Source organism: Ranitomeya imitator, chromosome 10 (genome assembly GCF_032444005.1).
Source record: "Ranitomeya imitator isolate aRanImi1 chromosome 10, aRanImi1.pri, whole genome shotgun sequence".
Classification (NCBI taxonomy): Eukaryota; Metazoa; Chordata; class Amphibia; order Anura; family Dendrobatidae; genus Ranitomeya; species Ranitomeya imitator.
In genome coordinates, this window is record NC_091291.1 from 141205074 (window position 1) to 141228311 (window position 23238).

The following is a 23238-nucleotide window of genomic DNA, read 5'->3' on the forward strand; positions in this document are numbered from 1 at the left end:
TACCTGAGCCAGTAAGAGAGATGGCCGTAACACGAACATTCAAGTCCTCGGTTCTCATTGGCTGAAGGCGAAGCATAGTGATGACGTTCCAATCTGTGATTGGTAATTTCGTGTTGGGTTTTGGCGCTGGGCAGCAACTAACGGAGGAGCGGCGGTGTCTGCAGAAAACACCGGGAGATGGCGGATAAGTCGGCGGTGCTGCTGGAGGCCCTGGACCGGTGCGGGTTCCGGAGCCTGAGGAAAGGTGAGCCCGACCTGCAATTGTGTAACGTCCAGCGTGACGGCAGCGTGCTACTCATATACAGTGTGCAGCATTATGCTCCAGAGCTGCACTCACTATGTACATACATTACATTACTGATCCTGAGTTACATCATGTATTATACTCCAGAGCTGCACTCACTATTCTGCTGGTGCAGTCACTGTGTACATACATTACTGATCCTGAGTTACATCCTGTATTATACCCCAGAGCTGCACTCACTATTCTGCTGGTGCAGTCACTGTGTACATACATTACATTACTGTTCCTGAGTTACATCCTGTATTATACCCCAGAGCTGCACTCACTATTCTGCTGGTGCAGTCACTGTGTACATACATTACATTACTGATCCTGAGTTACATCCTGTATTATACCCCAGAGCTGCACTCACTATTCTGCTGGTGCAGTCACTGTGTACATACATTACATTGCTGATCCTGAGTTACATCCTGTATTATACTCCAGAGCTGCACTCACTATTCTGCTGGTGCAGTCACTGTGTACATACATTACTGATCCTGAGTTACATCCTGTATTATACTCCAGAGCTGCACTCACTATTCTGCTGGTGCAATCACTGTGTACATACATTACATTGCTGATCCTGAGTTACATCCTGTATTATACTCCAGAGCTGCACTCACTATTCTGCTGGTGCAGTCACTGTGTACACACATTACTGATCCTGAGTTACATCCTGTATTATACCCCAGAGCTGCACTCACTATTCTGCTGGTGCAGTCACTGTGTACATACATTACATTGCTGATCCTGAGTTACATCCTGTATTATACTCCAGAGCTGCACTCACTATTCTGCTGGTGCAGTCACTGTGTACATACATTACTGATCCTGAGTTACATCCTGTATTATACTCCAGAGCTGCACTCACTATTCTGCTGGTGCAATCACTGTGTACATACATTACATTACTGATCCTGAGTTACATCATGTATTATACTCCAGAGCTGCACTCACTATTCTGCTGGTGCAGTCACTGTGTACATACATTACATTACTGATCCTGAGTTACATCCTGTATTATACCCCAGAGCTGCACTCACTATTCTGCTGGTGCAGTCACTGTGTACATACATTACATTACTGATCCTGAGTTACATCCTGTATTATCCTCCAGAGCTGCACTCACTATTCTGCTGGTGCAGTCACTGTGTACATACATTACATTACTGATCCTGAGTTACCTCCTGTATTATACCCCAGAGCTGCACTCACTATTCTGCTGGTGCAGTCACTGTGTACATACATTACATTACTGATCCTGAGTTACATCCTGTATTATACCCCAGAGCTGCACTCACTATTCTGCTGGTGCAGTCACTGTGTACATACATTACATTACTGATCCTGAGTTACATCCTGTATTATACCCCAGAGCTGCACTCACTATTCTGCTGGTGCAGTCACTGTGTACATACATTACATTGCTGATCCTGAGTTACATCCTGTATTTTACCCCAGAGCTGCACTCACTATTCTGCTGGTGCAGTCACTGTGTACATACATTACATTGCTGATCCTGAGTTACATCCTGTATTTTACCCCAGAGCTGCACTCACTATTCTGCTGGTGCAGTCACTGTGTACATACATTACATTACTGATCCTGAGTTACCTCCTGTATTATACCCCAGAGCTGCACTCACTATTCTGCTGGTGCAGTCACTGTGTACATACATTACATTACTGATCCTGAGTTACATCCTGTATTATACCCCAGAGCTGCACTCACTATTCTGCTGGTGCAGTCACTGTGTACATACATTACATTGCTGATCCTGAGTTACATCCTGTATTTTACCCCAGAGCTGCACTCACTATTCTGCTGGTGCAGTCACTGTGTACATACATTACATTACTGATCCTGAGTTACATCCTGTATTGTACTCCAGAGCTGCACTCACTATTCTGCTGGTGCAGTCACTGTGTACATACATTACATTGCTGATCCTGAGTTACATCCTGTATTTTACCCCAGAGCTGCACTCACTATTCTGCTGGTGCAGTCACTGTGTACATATATTACATTACTGATCCTGAGTTACATCCTGTATTATACTCTAGAGCTGCACTCACTATTCTGCTGGTGCAGTCACTGTGTACATACATTACATTACTGATCCTGAGTTACATCCTGTATTATACCCCAGAGCTGCACTCACTATTCTGCTGGTGCAGTCACTATTCTGCTGGTGCAGTCACTGTGTACATACATTACATTACTGATCCTGAGTTAATCCTGTATTATACCCCAGAGCTGCACTCACTATTCTGCTGGTGCAGTCACTGTGTACATACATTACATTACTGATCCTGAGTTACATCCTGTATTATACTCCAGAGCTGCACTCACTATTCTGCTGGTGCAGTCAGTGTGTACATACATTACATTACTGATCCTGAGTTACATCCTGTATTATACCCCAGAGCTGCACTCACTATTCTGCTGGTACAGTCACTGTGTACATACATTACATTACTGATCCTGAGTTACATCCTGTATTATACCCCAGAGCTGCACTCACTATTCTGCTGGTACAGTCACTGTGTACATACATTACATTACTGATCCTGATACTCCAGAGCTGCACTCACTATTCTGCTGGTGCAGTCACTGTGTATATACATTACAGTACTGAGCATATATTAGTCCCCGGAGCTGTGCTCACCATTCTTTCATCCTGCATGTACATTACACCGGTGTTTCTTCTCTTGCAGCCTGGGTGGATTCCGTCTGGGACTTGGACTTCACAGAGTCTGAGCCACTGGACTCCCGTGTGGAGGCTGATATTGTGGAGAACGGGCTGGAGGTGCTGAATTACTTGTATGAGGCTCTTCTGCCTTTCACATCTGATGATCAGGTGAACTCACTGTTTAAGGCCTCTTACTACTGTCTCTTCTGCCTCGTGTAGCTCCTCTTACTTCTGCCTCTTCTGCCGCCTCGTGTAGCGCCTCTTACTTCTGTCTCTTTTGCCTCGTGTAGCGCCTCTTACTTCTGCCGCTTCCTACCTCATGTAGCGCCTCTTACTTCTGCCGCTTCCTGCCTCGTGCAGCGCCTCTTACTTCTGTCTCTTCTGCCGCCTCATGTAATGCCTCTTACTTCTGCCGCTTCCTACCTCGTGTAGCGCCTCTTACTTCTGCCGCTTCCTACCTCGTGTAGCGCCTCTTACTTCTGTCTCTTCTGCCTCGTGTAGCTCCTCTTACTTCTGCCTCTTCTGCCGCCTCGTGTAGCGCCTCTTACTTCTGTCTCTTTTGCCTCGTGTAGCGCCTCTTACTTCTGCCGCTTCCTACCTCGTGTAGCGCCTCTTACTTCTGCCGCTTCCTGCCTCGTGCAGCGCCTCTTACTTCTGTCTCTTCTGCCGCCTCATGTAATGCCTCTTACTTCTGCCGATTCCTGACTCGTGTAGCGCCTCTTACTTCTGCCTCTTCTGCCGCCTCGTGTAGCGCCTCTTACTTCTGTCTCTTTTGCCTCGTGTAACGCCTCTTACTTCTGCCGCTTCCTACCTCGTGTAGCGCCTCTTACTTCTGCCGCTTCCTACCTCGTGTAGCGCCTCTTACTTCTGCCGCTTCCTACCTCGTGTAGCGCCTCTTACTTCTGCCGCTTCCTGCCTCGTGTAGCGCCTCTTACTTCTGTCTCTTCTGCCTCGTGTAGCTCCTCTTACTTCTGCCTCTTCTGCCGCCTCGTGTAGCGCCTCTTACTTCTGTCTCTTTTGCCTCGTGTAGCGCCTCTTACTTCTGTCTCTTCTGCCGCCTCATGTAACGCCTCTTACTTCTGCCGATTCCTGCCTCGTGTAACGCCTCTTACTTCTGCCGCTTCCTGCCTCGTGTAGCGCCTCTTACTTCTGCCACTTCCTGCCTCGTGTAGCGCCTCTTACTTCTGTCTCTTCTGCCGCCTCATGTAATGCCTCTTACTTCTGCCGATTCCTGCCTCGTGTAGCGCCTCTTCTGCCACTTCCTGCCTCGTGTAACGCCTCTTACTTCTGCCACTTCCTGCCTCGTGCATCTCCACTTCCTGCCTCGTGTAGCGCCTCTTCTGCCGCTTCCTGCCTCGTGTAGCGCCTCTTCCTGGCTCGCGTAGCGCCTCTTACTTCCTCCGCTTCCTGCCTCGTGCAACGCCTCTTACTTCTGCCGCTTCCTGCCTCGTGTAACGCCTCTTACTTCTGCCGCTTCCTGCCTCGTGTAGCGCCTCTTACTTCTGCCACTTCCTGCCTTGTGCAGCTCCACTTCTGCCACTTCCTGCCTCGTGTAGCTCCTCTTACTTCTGCCACTTCCTGCCTCGTGTAGCGCCTCTTACTTCTGCCTCTTCCTGCCTCGTGCAGCGCCTCTTACTTCTGCCTCTTCCTGGCTCGCGTAGCGCCTGTTCTGCTGCTTCCTGCCTCATGTAGCGCCTCTTCTGCCGCTTCCTGCCTCATGTAGCGTCTCTTCTGCTCCTTCCTGCCTCGTGTAGCGTCTCTTCTGCTGCTTCCTGCCTCGTGTAGCGTCTCTTCTGCTGCTTCCTGCCTCGTGTAGCGTCTCTTCTGCTCCTTCCTGCCTCGTGTAGCGCCTCTTCTGCCGCTTCCTGCCTCGTGTAACGCCTCTGTGTCCACCTCGCGTAGCGCCTCTGTGGCCGCCTCTTACTTTTGCCGCTTCCTGCAGAGCGCCTGGGTCCTGTTGTCGGAGAACAACATCTGCTGTAACTCTTTGGTGGCCGTGCTCTACCACTTCATCCAGGCGGGAGAGAAGAAGGCGGCGGGGGCCATGCAGCGGACGCTGGGCCTCACTGCGGCCGGATTGTACTTCCTTCTGCTGGAAGTGCCAGGTGAGTGCCCCCGATATCATCTCGGGCATCGGGCCTGGTGCGAGGTCGGGGGAGGGGAGCAGCAATCGGCGATTAGTTTTTGGGCTCCTGGTTCTGTTCCACCTGTGTGGCCAAGTGTAACGTCGCGGGCTGTGACCGTCACATGACTGCCGCTCTTCTCTATGGCAGGAAGTGTCGTCAATCGGGTGTTTCACCCCGTGCTGTTTGATAAGAGCGTGAGCTGCCTGGAGAAGTGCTGGCCCCAGGACCCGGATAGCAACCGGAAGAGGAAGAAGGACTCCACAAAAAGCTCCCAGGGCAACAACCGCGGAGGAAGGAAGAGGCCGAGACCACCCCGCCGGAACGACACTGAGGTATGACCAGGAATGACGGGGCGGCGGGCACCACGGGGCATTCGGAGACCAAGATGCAGCGAGCTGCAGAACAGTCGGATCCGTGTGATCTCTCGTCTCCATGTTGTGTTGCCAGATGAGTGATGACTTGGACGAGGAGGCGCAGGAGGAGGACGTCTTCTTCTCTACCCACGACCTGAAGAACATCCGAGACGCCATCATCCTCCTCCTGAACAACTTCCTGCGTCTCCTGCAGACGTTTTCCCTGAAGGAGAAGCCGCAGAGCTTGGTGCACTGTATGCAGGTGAGGAGCGGCCGCTGCAGTCCGACGCTCCGAGTCCTCGTGCCCACGGTCTGTCACCTGGCTGAGGGCGAGGCTGGCGCAGTGGGGCACGACCCGTTATTACAGCTCCTTTCTTAGCAGGGGTGTCCGCCTGGGAAATCCCATCATTCATAGGAGTGACGGCTGCTCTCCTCTTTTCTTCGCAGACCTTCATCAATCTCACCAGCTTTGAGACGGTCCCACAAGTTTTAGCATTTTCCAGTTCCAGGTGAGTTTTTCTGTGGCTTTTTGCCCTAAATAATGAGGTTGTGAGTTATCCCTTAATGTACTGATTGCTGGGGGTCCCACCGATTGTGAAGACAGGGTGGTCCTGAGCAGCGCGAGACTCCCGGAGATAGTGGCAGTAAGTGAAGGGTGGCTGTGCTTGTTGGCCTGGCACTGCAGAGCCCCCTTCTTCAGGTTTCGGGTGGTCCTCCCAGGAATCGGTGAATATGGGGGTAACTTACAATAATGCTACAGTAAGGACCAGGCTGCGCCTCTGGTCAGAATTGTGTCTTCTCCAATGGTGGAAGCATCTGAGGAGCGCGGGCACTAATGATGGCGACATCCGGCCAGATGCCGATCAGCACTTAAAAGCAGTTTTGCTATAAACTTGTAAGTGCTGCGCTCCTTTCCATGGAAACTTGCCACCTCTGAAAGCTTGCAGTGGAGGCCGGGAACCTTGGCAATAACCTGTAGAATTACCAATTGCTCCTTTCTTGGGATGTGCTCGTTGTAGCTAACCTTTCATGTCTTTTTATATTTGCAGTTCACCCGAGCGGATGCAGTACGTGCCACAGCTGGCGTACCACGGCTTGTGGCTGCTGTGTCTGCCCCTGCACGGAGACTGCAATCAGGTGCGGGGCGCGATCTGGTCTCTGTAACCTCTCCCTAAATAAACAGACAGTGTCGGGGCGGTGGGCCCCCGGGGCAGTGTCGGGGCGGTGGGCCCCCGGGGCAGTGTCGGGGCGGTGGGCCCCCGGGGCAGTGTCGGGGCGGTGGGCCGCCACCACCTACTAGGACCAGGGCAGCCCCCGCCTAAGGCGTTACTGACGGCTCAGAGGCTGTCACTTCTTCTAGGTTCCTTGCCCCTTCTGGTCTCCTCCCGATCCTGCTGCCATCGCCTTCACACGTTTTTCCTTTTCCCCTGTCAGACTCTTCGCCGTCTTTTCCAGCGCCTGCTGAGCGTCATTCTCATGGTGAAGGGAGGCGAAGGGTCACACCCCACCCTGCTCAGCGTCACCGCTCCAGTCACCAGTGCCAGGGACCAGGCGGTCCGATTTGTCAGGTTAGTATCTGTGCTGTGTATCGCTGCCTTGTTGCATCGCTGTCATTTCTTATGGCCGCACCTAGTTTACATTGTAATCTGCACTTAGCTTTTTCATCCAGCAGATGGCGACGTCTGACCGGTGTCCTGATAATGTGTTTCTCCTCCGCAGTTTCCTGGTGGATGAGCTGAAGGAGGCGTCCTTCCCTGTTCTCCACATCTTATTGCAGCACGTGTGTGTGAAGGTAAAGCGCCCACATATCGCCGACCTGCGCCCGAGGACGTCTCGTCTGCAGTTTATCTGTGGGTGTCCTGCACCTGCCGTTAGTGCTTGTGGTCCGGCACTTACCGTTAGCTGCTGCCTCCCAGATGCGAAGTGCGTCGCTGCAGAATACCCCCGTACATGCGCTTCAGTGTGAACACGAGCCATGGGCTCCCAGTGCTCCGGGAGGGTCCGGATGCCGTCACTGCGCCCCGTTACCCGTACATCGCCGCCCCCAATGACTGGATCTAGGAGACTGACATGTGACTGCTCTTCTCTGCCGGATTCACACCTGTGTCCAGACCCAGCACCGGGCTCCCGCCTCCATCTCGAGAGTGTCATAGTGAGACTGTCAGGTCCGAGACAGAAGCCCCGCGGATGGTCCGTGCATCGCAGTCTGTACGCTCGTAACTGGCAAAACGCACGTGTGTGAATCCGGCCTTAAACTGGGGGACATCAGATGTGATCGGATCAAGAAAGCAGCAGTCCGGGCCTGGCGTATTGGTGACCCCACCGCTGGATAGTGGGGGGATGTGGATATATGGCCGATGTGTGCAGCTCCGTCCATTGTGCAGAACCGCAGCGGCCGCTGCACTCAGCATCTAACCAGAGCCGATGCTGACCATTGGGGGCGCTGGGTGTCGGACCCCCGCTGATTTCATACTATTATCCGATAGTTAGGTGATCAATGTGTTGTGACCGGACAATCTCCTGTATGAGGAGAACTTTCTCATAAGTTACAAATTCTGCTGACTAGTCACAATTGTCCTGTTCATTTAGAGATGACTATCAGCGCGCACACTCCCTCCCTCCCTGCCGCGCGCACACTCCCTCCCTCCCTGCCGCGCGCACACTCCCTCCCTCCCTGCCGCGCGCACACTCCCTCCCTCCCTGCCGCGCGCACACTCCCTCCCTCCCTGCCGCGCGCACACTCCCTCCCTCCCTGCCGCGCGCACACTCCCTCCCTCCCTGCCACGCGCTGCCTGGCCGCACTCTCCCTGCCGCAATTTCCCTCCGTCATGCTCCTTTGGTTACGTTTTGTCTTCTAGTTCCCGGATAAGTCTGAGTACAGAACTTCTGCCGCCAACGCTCTGGTGAAACTACTAGAGAAGCTTCCGGACCCAGAATACGCCTCCTTCATAGACTGGCTGTACAAATACTCCCGCAACGCCAAGGTACGACGCACCTTCCTCTGCTCTTCCACGTGCAGCAGCCGCCGTCCTCTGCTCTTCCGCGTGCAGCAGCCGCCGTCCTCTGCTCTTCCGCGTGCAGCAGCCGCCGTCCTCTGCTCTTCCGCGTGCAGCAGCCGCCGTCCTCTGCTCTTCCGCGTGCAGCAGCCGCCGTCCTCTGCTCTTCCGCGTGCAGCAGCCGCCGTCCTCTGCTCTTCCGCGTGCAGCAGCCGCCGTCCTCTGCTCTTCCGCGTGCAGCAGCCGCCGTCCTCTGCTCTTCCGCGTGCAGCAGCCGCCGTCCTCTGCTCTTCCGCGTGCAGCAGCCGCCGTCCTCTGCTCTTCCGCGTGCAGCCGCCGCCGCCATCCTCTTTGCTGCTTCTTTCTAGATGCGATCCAATAGATAGTTCTGCAATGTTTTATCTTCTACCTGATGGTTCCGACTCTGCTGTCTGTGGGTGACTGGAAACGTGTTCACAATCAGGTGAGAATTCAGAGACCTAAACCAAACGGCTGAGCGTTTTGCACAGTTGTATCAGCGTACTATTCCTTCCCTGAAGGTTTGTTGCAATGTGTCAGCGCAGACAGATCATGTAAGTGTGAACTCCAGACTTACTGATCAGAGGATTTTGTAGACTGGACGCGATTGTAACAAACTCCGAATAAGTTTAGTGTCGGGGAATGAACTGTTCAGATTCTCTGACTGCCGACCGTGATCCTGAAAATGGTGAAAATTATGTTTTAAGGTTTTAATTGTAATGGTCCCTGTAACCACGACGACTTTAACCCCTTGTACCGATCTCTCGGCACAGATCTCGTATCGAGTGTTTGCTCTGGACGTCGCCATCGCTCTGCTGGAGCTGCCGGAGCGGACGCCCGATGCTTCCCTCCCGGTGGAGAGAATAAAGTTTGTACAGCACAAGTTCCTGCTGCACGCCATGGTGTTCAGCCGCTGCTCCGACAAAGCCCCGACTGTGCGGAGTAAAGCGCTGTCATGCCTGGCGCACTGTCTGGAAAAAAACTCCACGACTGTGTCCGAAGGAGTCACCGAGCTGCTGCAAGGAAGTAAGTACACCCGCGTCCTGACTAGTAGTAATGTCTGCACCTTCTGCCTGCCTGCTGCTTAATAGAAGAAACTAATCCAGAGTTACATCCTGAATTATACCCCAGAGCTGCACTCACTATTCTGCTGGTGCAGTCACTGTGTACATACATTACATTACTGATCCTGAGTTACCTCCTGTATTATACCCCAGAGCTGCACTCACTATTCTGCTGGTGCAGTCACTATGTACATACATTACATTACTGATCCTGAGTTACATCCTGTATTATACTCCAGAGCTGCACTCACTATTCTGCTGGTGCAATCACTGTGTACATACATTACATTACTGATCCTGAGTTACCTCCTGTATTATATCCCAGAGCTGCACTCACTATTCTGCTGGTGCAGTCACTATGTACATACATTACATTACTGATCCTGAGTTACATCCTGTATTATACTCCAGAGCTGCACTCACTATTCTGCTGGTGCAGTCACTGTGTACATACATTACATTACTGATCCTGAGTTACCTCCTGTATTATACCCCAGAGCTGCACTCACTATTCTGCTGGTGCAGTCACTATGTACATACATTACATTACTGATCCTGAGTTACATCCTGTATTATACTCCAGAGCTGCACTCACTATTCTGCTGGTGCAGTCACTATGTACATACATTACATTACTGATCCTGAGTTACATCCTGTATTATACTCCAGTGCTGCACTCATTATTCTGCTGGTGCAATCACTGTGTACATACATTACATTACTGATCCTGAGTTACCTCCTGTATTATACTCCAGTGCTGCACTCATTATTCTGCTGGTGCAGTCACTGTGTACATACATTACATTACTGATCCTGAGTTACATCCTGTATTATACTCCAGAGCTGCACTCATTATTCTGCTGGTGCAGTCACTGTGTACATACATTACATTACTGATCCTGAGTTACATCCTGTATTATACCCCACTCACTATTCTGCTGGTGCAGTCACTGTGTACATACATTACTGATCCTGAGTTACATCCTGTATTATACCCCAGAGCAGCACTCACTATTCTGCTGGTGCAGTCACTGTGTACATACATTACATTACTGATCCTGAGTTACATCCTGTATTATACCCCAGAGCTGCACTCACTATTCTGCTGGTGCAGTCACTGTGTACATACATTACATTACTGATCCTGAGATACCTCCTGTATTATACTCCAGAGCTGCACTCACTATTCTGCTGGTGCAGTCACTGTGTACATACATTACATTACTGATCCTGGGTTACATCCTGTATTATACCCCAGAGCTGCACTCACTATTCTGCTGGTGCAGTCACTGTGTACATACATTACATTACTGATCCTGGGTTACATCCTGTATTATACCCCAGAGCTGCACTCACTATTCTGCTGGTGCAGTCACTGTGTACATACATTACATTACTGATCCTGAGTTACATCCTGTATTATACCCCAGAGCTGCACTCACTATTCTGCTGGTGCAGTCACTGTGCGGTCTGAATGTGTCCCGGTCGGGTCAGTAGTTTGGGTAAATAAGGGCGGATATGGGGTTTCGCTGCTGGTGCTCGGTGTGATGGCTGCATTTCCTGGATTTGTTCTTGGTCATTTTTTGCCTCTCATTTCCCGTTCTCAGGCAGCTGTCGTACAATCTCTGCAGCCGAGGCAGCCACTGAGAGCACGGTGAACGGCACAGAAGGTAAGGGGGGATGTGAGTGGCACCGTGGCCGGGTCTGGTGATGGCAGTTGGATGCTCTGTGGCAGGGTCTGGTAGCGTTTTGGCGTGCTGAGGTCTGGTGGGGGCAGTCGCGCGCTCCGTGGCCAGCTCTGGTGGTGGCGGTCGGATGCGCCGGGTCTGGTGGTGGTGGTCGGATGCGCCGGGTCTGGTGGTGGTGGTCGGATGTGCTGTGGCCAGCTCTGTTGGTGGCGGTCGGACGTGCTGTGGCTGGGTCTGGTGGTGGCGGTCGGACACACCGGGTCTGGTGGTGGTGGTCGGATGTGCTGTGGCCAGCTCTGTTGGTGGCGGTCGGATGTGCTGTGGCTGGGTCTGGTGGTGGCGGTCGGATGTGCTGTGGCCAGCTCTGTTGGTGGCGGTCGGACGTGCTGTGGCTGGGTCTGGTGGTGGCGGTCGGACACACCGGGTCTGGTGGTGGCGGTCGGACGCGCCGCGGCCGGGTCCGTTCATTATCTGCTTATGATATTGCCCCCGGCAGCTTCTACTCACAGCCGCAAGACCCCTGGTGCCCTGAGGACCATCGAGGTGACGGACGACTGTGACCCCATAGGGACTGATGGTGAGTGGCGCTGGACTCTCGTCCTCCAGCTGTTGTGAAACTACAACTCCCATCATGCATTGCTACATATTCCCGTGAGGGATCACATGGTCATCTGTGTCCGTTTTCGTACGTGGCAGACACATTTGTTTTCGTGGCTTTTCCAGGCAGGGACACGCTGGCGATGCTGCGGCTCAGAGCCGGCGACGAGAAGACGAATGTCCGGAAATCCGCACTGCAGGTGAGCGGTGATCATGGGGAGGATCGGTGATCGGCTGATCTCTCCAGGAATCTTGTGGATCTCCATCTCCCAGATCTTCTCTTCTCCAGGTCCTGGTGAACATCCTGAAGTACAACCTGATCCCCTGCAGCTCCAGTGATCTGTGCACCCTGCAGGACCGCTGCCGAGACCCCGCCGTGTCCGTGCGGAAGCAGGCGCTGACCTCCCTGACCGAGCTGCTGCAGGTGCGGCGTCTGCGCACTTCTCGTGCTACAGTCATTCAGGGGGTGTTTGTCTTTTAAGGCTCTATTCACATCCAGAGCTGCACTGATTGCTTGGACGTGTGTCACACCTTGGACATTGCACCTCTTCCTCAGCAGATCCTGCTGTTCATAGGGGTAAAGTAATCAGCAGGAGATAAAGGGTTAATAATGGAGACAAATGAGGCCGAGTTTCATTTTTTGGGTGCAGCTTTGGATGTGAACCGTAACTAATTTGCAAATTCATTAAATGTTATTTAAAGATTACAGTAACCCATAAAGTCTCTAAATGGCTGCTAGAGTGAAGCTGCAGTGTAAAGCAGGTCTAACAGCTTCTTGCTGGCAGCAGATGGAAGCCTTTATTGTTTGCGTTCTCAAGCTGTAAAAACGATCTAATACTTCTCACAGCTGAGGTTTTGTTTCTGTTCTGGCTAGGCTCAGCCTCACAATGTGGCGGTGCAGAAGGCCTGTCTGACAGGGCTGATCCCGGTGGTGCTGGACACAGAGGTGACCGTGCAGGACAAAACCCTGGAGTGTCTGGAGCAGCTCCTCCTGCAGAGCATCAAGCACCAGAACCGCTACCGGGAGGAGGACGAGAAGCAGAAGCTCAGCTGGGACCTACTGCACCTGCTGACCACCGAGAGCCAGGACCTCAGGTGGGACCTGCAGGACGGAGGGGGGGTGCATACATGCAGGATGCTGGGTTGGAAAGTGTGTGCAGGATGCAGGGGTGGTGCATGCTGGATGGAGTGGTGGTGTGTACACGCAGGACAGAGTGGTGGTGCGTGCAGGACAGAGTAGTGGTAGTGGTGGTGCGTGCAGGACGGAGTGGTGGTGGTGCATGTGTGCAGGACGGAGTGGTGGTGGTGCATGTGTGCAGGACGGAGTGGTGGTGGTGCATGTGTGCAGGACGGAGTGGTGGTGGTGCATGTGTGCAGGACGGAGTGGTGGTGGTGCATGTGTGCAGGACGGAGTGGTGGTGGTGCATGTGTGCAGGATGGAGTGGTGCATGTGTGCAGGATGGAGTGGTGCATGTGTGCAGGATGGAGTGGTGGTGGTGCATGTGTGCAGGATGGAGTGGTGGTGGTGCATGTGTGCAGGACGGAGTGGTGGTGGTGGTGCATGTGTGCAGGATGGAGTGGTGGTGCATGTGTGCAGGACGGAGTGGTGGTGGTGGTGCATGTGTGCAGGATGGAGTGGTGGTGCATGTGTGCAGGACGGAGTGGTGGTGGTGGTGCATGTGTGCAGGATGGAGTGGTGGTGCATGTGTGCAGGATGGAGTGGTGGTGGTGCATGTGTGCAGGACGGAGTGGTGGTGGTGCATGTGTGCAGGACGGAGTGGTGATGGTGCATGTGTGCAGGATGGAGTGGTGGTGGTGCATGTGTGCAGGACGGAGTGGTGGTGCGGGTGAGCGAGCAGGACTCAGGCGTGAGAGGTGCAGGATGGAGTGGTGGTGGTGCATGTGTGCAGGACGGAGTGGTGGTGCATGTGTGCAGGACGGAGTGGTGGTGGTGGTGCATGTGTGTAGGACGGAGTGGTGGTGGTGCATGTGTGCAGGACGGAGTGGTGGTGGTGGTGGTGCATGTGTGCAGGACGGAGTGGTGGTGGTGTATGTGTGCAGGACGGAGTGGTGATGGTGCATGTGTGCAGGACGGAGTGGTGGTGCGGGTGAGCGAGCAGGACTCAGGGGTGAGAGGTGCAGGATGGAGTGGTGGTGGTGCATGTGTGCAGGATGGAGTGGTGGTGCATGTGTGCAGGATGGAGTGGTGGTGGTGCATGTGTGCAGGATGGAGTGGTGGTGGTGCATGTGTGCAGGATGGAGTGGTGGTGGTGCATGTGTGCAGGACGGAGTGGTGATGGTGCATGTGTGCAGGATGGAGTGGTGGTGGTGCATGTGTGCAGGATGGAGTGGTGGTGCATGTGTGCAGGATGGAGTGGTGGTGGTGCATGTGTGCAGGATGGAGTGGTGATGGTGCATATGTGCAGGATGGAGTGGTGGTGGTGCATGTGTGCAGGACGGAGTGGTGGTGGTGGTGGTGCATGTGTGCAGGACGGAGTGGTGGTGGTGGTGGTGCATGTGTGCAGGACGGAGTGGTGGTGCGGGTGAGCGAGCAGGACTCAGGGGTGAGAGGTGCAGGATGGAGTGGTGGTGGTGCATGTGTGCAGGACGGAGTGGTGGTGGTGCATGTGTGCAGGACGGAGTGGTGGTGGTGCATGTGTGCAGGACGGAGTGGTGGTGGTGCATGTGTGCAGGACGGAGTGGTGGTGGTGCATGTGTGCAGGACGGAGTGGTGGTGGTGCATGTGTGCAGGACGGAGTGGTGGTGGTGCATGTGTGCAGGACGGAGTGGTGGTGGTGCATGTGTGCAGGACGGAGTGGTGGTGCGGGTGAGCGAGCAGGACTCAGGCGTGAGAGGTACAGGATGGAGTGGTGGTGGTGCATGTGTGCAGGACGGAGTGGTGGTGGTGGTGCATGTGTGCAGGACGGAGTGGTGGTGGTGCATGTGTGCAGGACGGAGTGGTGGTGGTGCATGTGTGCAGGACGGAGTGGTGATGGTGCATGTGTGCAGGACGGAGTGGTGGTGGTGCATGTGTGCAGGACGGAGTGGTGGTGGTGCATGTGTGCAGGACGGAGTGGTGGTGGTGCATGTGTGCAGGACGGAGTGGTGGTGGTGCATGTGTGCAGGACGGAGTGGTGGTGGTGCATGTGTGCAGGACGGAGTGGTGGTGGTGCATGTGTGCAGGACGGAGTGGTGGTGGTGCATGTGTGCAGGACGGAGTGGTGGTGGTGCATGTGTGCAGGACGGAGTGGTGGTGGTGCATGTGTGCAGGACGGAGTGGTGGTGGTGCATGTGTGCAGGACGGAGTGGTGGTGGTGCATGTGTGCAGGACGGAGTGGTGGTGGTGCATGTGTGCAGGACGGAGTGGTGGTGGTGGTGCATGTGTGCAGGACGGAGTGGTGGTGGTGGTGCATGTGTGCAGGACGGAGTGGTGGTGGTGCATGTGTGCAGGACGGAGTGGTGGTGGTGCATGTGTGCAGGACGGAGTGGTGGTGGTGCATGTGTGCAGGATGGAGTGGTGGTGCATGTGTGCAGGATGGAGTGGTGGTGGTGCATGTGTGCAGGATGGAGTGGTGATGGTGCATGTGTGCAGGACGGAGTGGTGGTGGTGGTGGTGCATGTGTGCAGGACGGAGTGGTGGTGGTGGTGGTGGTGCATGTGTGCAGGACGGAGTGGTGATGGTGCATGTGTGCAGGATGGAGTGGTGGTGGTGCATGTGTGCAGGACGGAGTGGTGGTGGTGGTGGTGTATGTGTGCAGGACGGAGTGGTGATGGTGCATGTGTGCAGGACGGAGTGGTGGTGCGGGTGAGCGAGCAGGACTCAAGGGTGAGAGGTGCAGGATGGAGTGGTGGTGGTGCATGTGTGCAGGATGGAGTGGTGGTGCATGTGTGCAGGATGGAGTGGTGGTGGTGGTGCATGTGTGCAGGACGGAGTGGTGATGGTGCATGTGTGCAGGATGGAGTGGTGGTGGTGCATGTGTGCAGGACGGAGTGGTGGTGGTGCATGTGTGCAGGACGTGGTGGTGGTGTATGTGTGCAGGACGGAGTGGTGATGGTGCATGTGTGCAGGACGGAGTGGTGGTGCGGGTGAGCGAGCAGGACTCAGGGGTGAGAGGTGCAGGACGGAGTGGTGGTGGTGCATGTGTGCAGGACGGAGTGGTGGTGGTGCATGTGTGCAGGACGGAGTGGTGGTGGTGCATGTGTGCAGGACGGAGTGGTGGTGGTGCATGTGTGCAGGACGGAGTGGTGGTGGTGCATGTGTGCAGGACGGAGTGGTGGTGGTGCATGTGTGCAGGACGGAGTGGTGGTGGTGCATGTGTGCAGGACGGAGTGGTGGTGGTGCATGTGTGCAGGACGGAGTGGTGGTGCGGGTGAGCGAGCAGGACTCAGGCGTGAGAGGTGCAGGATGGAGTGGTGGTGGTGCATGTGTGCAGGACGGAGTGGTGGTGGTGGTGCATGTGTGCAGGACGGAGTGGTGGTGGTGGTGCATGTGTGCAGGACGGAGTGGTGGTGGTGGTGCATGTGTGCAGGACGGAGTGGTGGTGGTGCATGTGTGCAGGACGGAGTGGTGGTGGTGCATGTGTGCAGGACGGAGTGGTGGTGGTGCATGTGTGCAGGACGGAGTGGTGGTGGTGCATGTGTGCAGGACGGAGTGGTGGTGGTGCATGTGTGCAGGACGGAGTGGTGGTGGTGCATGTGTGCAGGACGGAGTGGTGGTGGTGCATGTGTGCAGGACGGAGTGGTGGTGGTGCATGTGTGCAGGACGGAGTGGTGGTGCATGTGTGCAGGACGGAGTGGTGGTGGTGCATGTGTGCAGGACGGAGTGGTGGTGCATGTGAGCGAGCAGGACTCAGGGGTGAGAGGTGCAGGATGGAGGGGTGTGTGAGCATGATCCCCTGCCCGACAGCGGGTGTCTGGAGGGTCAGCAGGGTCCACGTCACACAGCCGGCCCCTGTGAGCCGCGATCGCAGTGATCTGAGTGGTTAATCAGTGGTCACACACCGTCCCGCGCTCGAGGCTCCCGCCAGCTAATAGTCATGTGATACTCCGGCGCCGCTCCATCGATGCCGGATTACCAGACTCTTGTGTGTCCGCAGCCGCTACCTGACGAAGGCGTTTCACATCTGGGCCAAGCGGGATAAATTTACCTCCACGTTAATCAACAACCTGATCTCTCACACGGAGACGGAGCGCGCGGCCTCCGCCTGGATGCTGCTCTCCAAGGTCGCCGGCTCCGCACCCAAACTGGACTACACTAAAATCCTGATGTCCTGGGAGCAGCTGAGGCGGTAAGTGGGGCGGTAAGTGGCGCGGTAGGTGGAGCGGTAAGTGGGGCGGTAAGTGCGGATCTCGCCTGCGGGGCTCGTGACGACGCAGAGTTCAGCTTTATTCTGCCTCTTCCAGGGAGACGGACGCCGGCTCCAGCGCCACCACCGGGCACATCCTGTGCGTGATCGGACACATCGCCAAACATCTCCCCGCGGAGCGGAGGGCGCAGCTGATCGGTGAGCCGCAGGGGCCCGTTAGATCTGACCTTGCTGGCAGCGCTTCCTCTCCATTCCTAGGACCTCTGCTTGCTGTCATTGACTCCTCGCCTTCGGAGGCCGGAAACCATTGAGTCGTGAGTGCCTCTGAGGCGGAGACAGTGGTGTCCGGTGTTCCTCAGCACACGGAGATCTTGTGCTTGTGGTTACGGCTTATTCGTGACTCTGTTAATTATAATGGGGGCGCCAGGCAGCAGGTACTGTAATGTCCTCCTCTTACAGATGAAGTAAAGTCCTGGCTGACGGAGTGCACCTTTCCCCCGGAGATCATCAGTCCGGCTGTGGAGACCCTGCAGAAGTTGTGCTACGCTCACCGGGAGGCGCCTGAAGCCGTGCAGGTAGCGCACCGACACCGCGGCCTCTGTATACTGCTGTACACGCCGTGCGCTCGCCGGCTCCACCTAGAGGCCGCTGGCAGTAACCGCTCTCCATTTTCTCGGGCTGCAGGAGCTGCTCAATGAGGTCTGCGGGGACCTGGTGTCCGTCTGCGAGGCGCACATTTCCTCCGTGGTGATGGCCGACACACAGAACGTTCCGTTTGATCAGCAATTAATGGTGAGAGACGTAAGATTCTGCACCTTCCATCCTCGTCTAAAAAATATCAACCCTTTCCTGCTCAATGTCAGATATACTGTATACGTCGGGTGTGTGGATCGGCTCCGGTGCACGCTGTGTCATATGGGGGCGTTTAAGGCAGGCATTCCCGTCCGGCATCTGTACAAATGCCCACCGGCAACCCAGTCTGCACTGTGCTCTGTGAGCTGAGCCGCCTGCACTGATACATTGTAGCAAACTATTGGGGATCGAAGAGCGTTGTTTGGACCAGAAACAGTTGCATCCACTGCAGCCTACAGGATTGCAGTCTGAATGTTGTCTGCATTCACTGACATCAAGCAGAGACTGTGACTTGGAGTCCCTCATTTACTTCCATCCTGTCTATTAACAATGTTCTATTGACTTTATTTCCACACGTCCTTCCTCTTGTAGCCACAAGGGGGAGCTCTGGTGTAAATCATCTCCGCATAGAAAGTCCTCCCTCTGCTGGCTGTAGATGGAATTACGCCATTGTAGACTTTTTGCTAATTTCTCATGTTTTCCTGTTATAATCTTCCCCTTCTTAGGTCCGACATCTCTTCATCCTGGGAGAAGCGGCTCAGCTTTGTCCGGCACGTGTCGAGAAAAAAGTCCTCCTCCTGGTTCAGTCCATCTTAGCCTCAGTGTCCCCGGAGCAGAGTGAGCGGTGTCTGTGTATGACATATCCTGCTGTGGGATAAGGTTCGGGGCTGCAGTAACGTCTACCTCTTACTCCATAGACTCAGGTGACACTGAGCAAGATGGCGCCCCGCTGTCCCAACCGCTGTCCCAACCGCTGTCCCAGTTCCGAGGGTCTTCTATGCCGCCCCTGATCCGAGCCCACGCCTTCATCACACTCGGTGAGAAAACTGCACATTTGTGTTATAGGTTATCATTTATAGGGAAAACCTGCAGGTAATGAAATCACAGCTGGCAGAATAGTGAGTGCAGCTCTGCAGTATAGTACAGGATGTAACTCAGGATCAGTAATGTAATGTATGTACACAGTGACTGCACCAGCAGAATAATGAGCGCAGCTCTGGGGTATAATACAGGATGTAACTCGGGATCAGTAATGTAATGTATGTACACAGTGACTGCACCAGCAGAATAGTGAGTGCAGCTCTGGGGTATAATACAGTATGTAACTCAGGATCAGTAATGTAATGTATGTACACAGTGACTGCACCAGCAGAATAGTGAGTGCAGCTCTGGAGTATAATACAGGATGTAACTCAGGATCAGTAATGTATTGTATGTACACAGTGACTGCACCAGCAGAATAGTGAGTGCAGCTCTGGAGTATAATACAGGGGGTAACTCAGGATCAGTAATGTATGTACACAGTGACTGCACCAGCAGAATAGTGAGTGCAGCTCTGGGGTATAATACAGGATGTAACTCTGGATCAGTAATGTATGTACACAGTGACTGCACCAGCAGAATAGTGAGTGCAGCTCTGGGGTATAATACAGGATGTAACTCAGGATCAGTAATGTAATGTATGTACACAGTGATTGCACCAGCAGAATAGTGAGTGCAGCTCTGGGGTATAATACAGGAGGTAACTCAGGATCAGTAATGTAATGTATGTACACAGTGACTGCACCAGCAGAATAGTGAGTGCAGCTCTGGAGTATAATACAGGATGTAACTCAGGATCAGTAATGTAATGTATGTACACAGTGACTGCACCAGCAGAATAGTGAGTGCAGCTCTGGAGTATAATACAGGATGTAACTCAGGATCAGTTATGTAATGTATGTGCACAGTGACTGCACCAGCAGAATAGTGAGTGCAGCTCTGGGGTATAATACAGATGTAACTCAGGATCAGTAATGTAATGTATGTACACAGTGACTGCACCAGCAGAATAGCGAGTGCAGCTCTGGAGTATAATACAGGATGGAACTCAGGATCAGTAATGTATGTACACAGTGAATGCACCAGCAGAATAGTGAGTGCAGCTCTGGAGTATAATACAGGAGGTAACTCAGGATCAGTAATGTAATGTATGTACACAGTGACTGCGCCAGCAGAATAGTGAGTACAGCTCTGGAGTATAATACAGGAGGTAACTCAGGATCGGTAATGTAATGTATGTACACAGTGACTGCACCAGCAGAATAGTGAGTGCAGCTCTGGGGTATAATACAGGATGTAACTTAGGATCAGTAATGTAATGTATGTACACAGTGACTGCACCAGCAGAATAGTGAGTGCAGCTCTGGGGTATAATACAGGATGTAATTCAGGATCAGTAATGTAATGTATGTACACAGTGACTGCGCCAGCAGAATAGTGAGTACAGCTCTGGAGTATAATACAGGAGGTAACTCAGGATCGGTAATGTAATGTATGTACACAGTGACTGCACCAGCAGAATAGCGAGTGCAGCTCTGAAGTATAATGCAGGATGTTGCGTATACGCAGTGGCTTTCTCTTGGCTTATTCTATATGTAGACTGTATAAATCCTCGTTCTGCACTTTCTCCCTCAGGGAAGTTGTGTCTGCAGCACGAGGATCTGGCTAAGAACTGTATTCCCGCTCTGGCTCGAGAGCTGGAAGTATCTAATGACTTGGCCATCCGCAACAACGTGATCATCGTCATCTGTGACCTGTGTGTTCGGTACACTACGATGGCGGACAGATACATCCCTAATGTGTCCGTGTGTCTCCGGGACAGAGACGCTTTCATCAGAAAACAGACCCTGATCATGCTGACCAACCTGCTGCAGGTGAGCGGCGCGGACCACCGGCACGGACCAGCGGCGCAGTATTTCCAGTGCCGCTGAGGTTATTTCTTTCTAGCCATTAGTAATAACAATATAACAAGCTATAGACCACCTGAACAATGCTTAGTGGTCCGCCAGCCCCCCAGGGACGGGGCGTCCTCACATCCGCTTGTTTCCTCATTGCAGGAGGAGTTTGTGAAGTGGAAAGGGTCGCTGTTCTTCCGCTTCGTCAGTGTCCTGGTGGACCCAGACCCCGATATCGCCCAGTAAGTCTCTGTGGAGTCGGGGGGCCGGGCCTCGGCTCTGTGCGGGGACCTTACCCTCCGCTCCCACCTTTCAGGTTCGGGGAGTTTTGCTTGGTTCATCTTCTCCTGAAAAGAAACCCGGTGATGTTCTCGCAGCATTTCATCGAATGCATCTTCCACTTCACGTCCTACGACAAACACGACAAGTACAACAAGTTTCCCCAGAGTGAGAGGTGAGCCCCCCAATGCCACCGCCGCATCGTTTCCCCCTGGACCCGCTGACGGCCGATCTGCATTTTAGGGAGAAGAGACTTTTCTCCCTGAAAGGGAAAGAGAACAAGGAGAAGCGGATGAAGATCTACCTGTTCCTGCTGGAGCACTTCACCGACGAGCAGAGGTTCAACCTGACGCTGAAGATCAGCGAGAACGTGCTAGGTACATCTGCACCCGACCATAACCTACACCTCGCCTGTGGCTCTGCAGCTGGAACTACAAGGCCCAGCATGGCATGGAAGCAGCAGGCAGTCATATCGCGCTGGGACTTGTAGTTACGACGGAGAACCGCAGGCCGGACGTTGTCCTCCTAGACCTTTTTATGAGGGTTGATGGCGGTACGTTAGATCTTCTGCCTGGTGGGGTCCGTGCAGTGATCGCCGTCCTTCTCCCTCCGCCCGCAGCGATCTTCGTGGACGGGCTGTTACCGATCGACATGGAAGCCAATGAGCTGCTGTCCGACATCTTTGAGATCATGAGCTGCAAGGAGATTAAGTTATCGGCAATGAGGTCAAAACCCGGGGAGGACATCGGCGGCGGGGATGATGATGAGATGGCCATGGCTGACGCCGTGATGCAGGTGGCACAGAAGAAGCTCATTTCCCAGGTGACGTGGTACCGCTGACGGCCGTGGTTTCTCTGCGCCGGGTCTGCTGCATCACTTGCTGTTTCGTCTCCCTGCACAGGTCCAGAAGAAGAACTTTGTAGAAAACATCATCCCCATCATCTCGTCTCTGAAGGGCATGTTGGAGCAGCAGCGGATCCCGGCCATGCGGGACCTCATGAACTACTTGCGGGTAGGTAGCGGTGCGAGGAACCCGCGAGGGTCGTTTGTACGGGCGTGATGACGTTCTGCTCCACCTGCAGGAGATGATGCAGGACTACCGCGATGAGATCAAGGACTTCTTCGCTGCGGATAAACAGCTGGCGGCGGAGCTGGAGTACGACATGAAGATGTATGAGGAGCAGCTGCAGAAGGAGCAGGAGAAAACTACTGCGGGTGTACCAGGGAGTCCACAGGTGAGGGGGACGGGCACTGCCGGTGTACCAGGAAGTCTGTGGGCGAGGGGGACGGGTGCTGCGGGTGTACCTGGGAATCCACAGGTGAGGGGGACGGGTGCTGCCGGTGTACCAGGAGGTCTGCGGGCGAGGGGGACGGGTGCTGTGGGTGTACCGGGGAGTCTGCGGGTGTACCTGGGAGGCCACAGGAAAGAGGGACGGGAGCTGCGGGTGTACCAGGGAGTCCACAGGTGAGGGGGACGGGCGCTGCCGGTGTACCAGGAGGTCTGCGGGCGAGGGGGACGGGTGCTGCCGGTGTACCAGGGAGTCTACAGGTGAGGGGGACGGGCGCTGCCGGTGTACCAGGAAGTCTGCGGGCGAGGGGGACGGGTGCTGCGGGTGTACCTGGGAGGCCATAGGCAAGGGGGACGGGCACTGCAGGTGTACCAGGAAGTCTGCGGGTGAGGGGGACGGCCGCTGTGGGTGTACCAGGAAGTCCACAGGTGAGGGGGACGGGCTCTGTGGGTGTACCGGGGAGGCCATGGGTGAGGGGGATGGGTGCTGTGGGTGTACCTGGGAGGCCATGGGCGAGGGGGATGGGTGCTGTGGGTGTACCTGGGAGGCCATGGGCAAGGGGGATGGGTGCTGTGGGTGTACCTGGGAGGCCACATGCAAGGGGGACAGGAGCTGCGTGTGTACCTAGGAGGCCACGGGCACTGTGGGTGTACCATGGAGTCTGCAGGTGTAGGGGATGGGCGCTGCGGGTGTACCGGGGAGTCTGCAGGTGAGGGGGATGGGCGCTGAGGGTGTACCTGGGGGGGCTGGTGCTCTGCCACTGGACCTGCTGGGTATAGAGGGGTAGATTATCCCTATAGGTTGTCCTATTGATGGACCCTCCGCTGTGACTAAAGAGGAGCTGCCGCACTTCTCCGATTCCTGAGACGTCCCGCTTGATGCTTTCGGCTTTTGCTACCAGTTGGGGTTCAGGGGCGCTTCTATTCACATTCACCCCTGGGCCTGTTGTCATCCTCCTGACCGCGGTGAAATTTT

General features: G+C 54.4%; 1 protein-coding gene across 1 annotated transcript in view; it reads left to right on the plus strand.

Moving 5' to 3' along the window:
- Nucleotides 1-96: 96 nt before the first annotated feature.
- NCAPD3 (non-SMC condensin II complex subunit D3) overlaps nucleotides 97-23238 on the plus strand; it is a 28334-nt gene continuing 5192 nt past the window's right edge. The window contains exons 1-29 of the mRNA XM_069741745.1: nucleotides 97-244; nucleotides 3004-3146; nucleotides 4921-5083; nucleotides 5252-5436; nucleotides 5552-5719; nucleotides 5905-5966; nucleotides 6507-6594; nucleotides 6892-7025; nucleotides 7177-7249; nucleotides 8316-8441; nucleotides 9245-9497; nucleotides 11143-11205; nucleotides 11720-11800; nucleotides 11947-12020; nucleotides 12110-12244; nucleotides 12695-12915; nucleotides 16917-17108; nucleotides 17224-17324; nucleotides 17586-17701; nucleotides 17811-17918; nucleotides 18485-18596; nucleotides 18677-18796; nucleotides 20436-20674; nucleotides 20858-20937; nucleotides 21012-21149; nucleotides 21218-21351; nucleotides 21594-21796; nucleotides 21876-21986; nucleotides 22057-22209. Of these exons, the coding sequence (XP_069597846.1) occupies nucleotides 178-244; nucleotides 3004-3146; nucleotides 4921-5083; nucleotides 5252-5436; nucleotides 5552-5719; nucleotides 5905-5966; nucleotides 6507-6594; nucleotides 6892-7025; nucleotides 7177-7249; nucleotides 8316-8441; nucleotides 9245-9497; nucleotides 11143-11205; nucleotides 11720-11800; nucleotides 11947-12020; nucleotides 12110-12244; nucleotides 12695-12915; nucleotides 16917-17108; nucleotides 17224-17324; nucleotides 17586-17701; nucleotides 17811-17918; nucleotides 18485-18596; nucleotides 18677-18796; nucleotides 20436-20674; nucleotides 20858-20937; nucleotides 21012-21149; nucleotides 21218-21351; nucleotides 21594-21796; nucleotides 21876-21986; nucleotides 22057-22209 (3843 nt within the window). The 5' untranslated portion in view covers nucleotides 97-177. The remainder of the gene's footprint in view (nucleotides 245-3003; nucleotides 3147-4920; nucleotides 5084-5251; nucleotides 5437-5551; nucleotides 5720-5904; nucleotides 5967-6506; nucleotides 6595-6891; nucleotides 7026-7176; nucleotides 7250-8315; nucleotides 8442-9244; nucleotides 9498-11142; nucleotides 11206-11719; nucleotides 11801-11946; nucleotides 12021-12109; nucleotides 12245-12694; nucleotides 12916-16916; nucleotides 17109-17223; nucleotides 17325-17585; nucleotides 17702-17810; nucleotides 17919-18484; nucleotides 18597-18676; nucleotides 18797-20435; nucleotides 20675-20857; nucleotides 20938-21011; nucleotides 21150-21217; nucleotides 21352-21593; nucleotides 21797-21875; nucleotides 21987-22056; nucleotides 22210-23238) is intronic.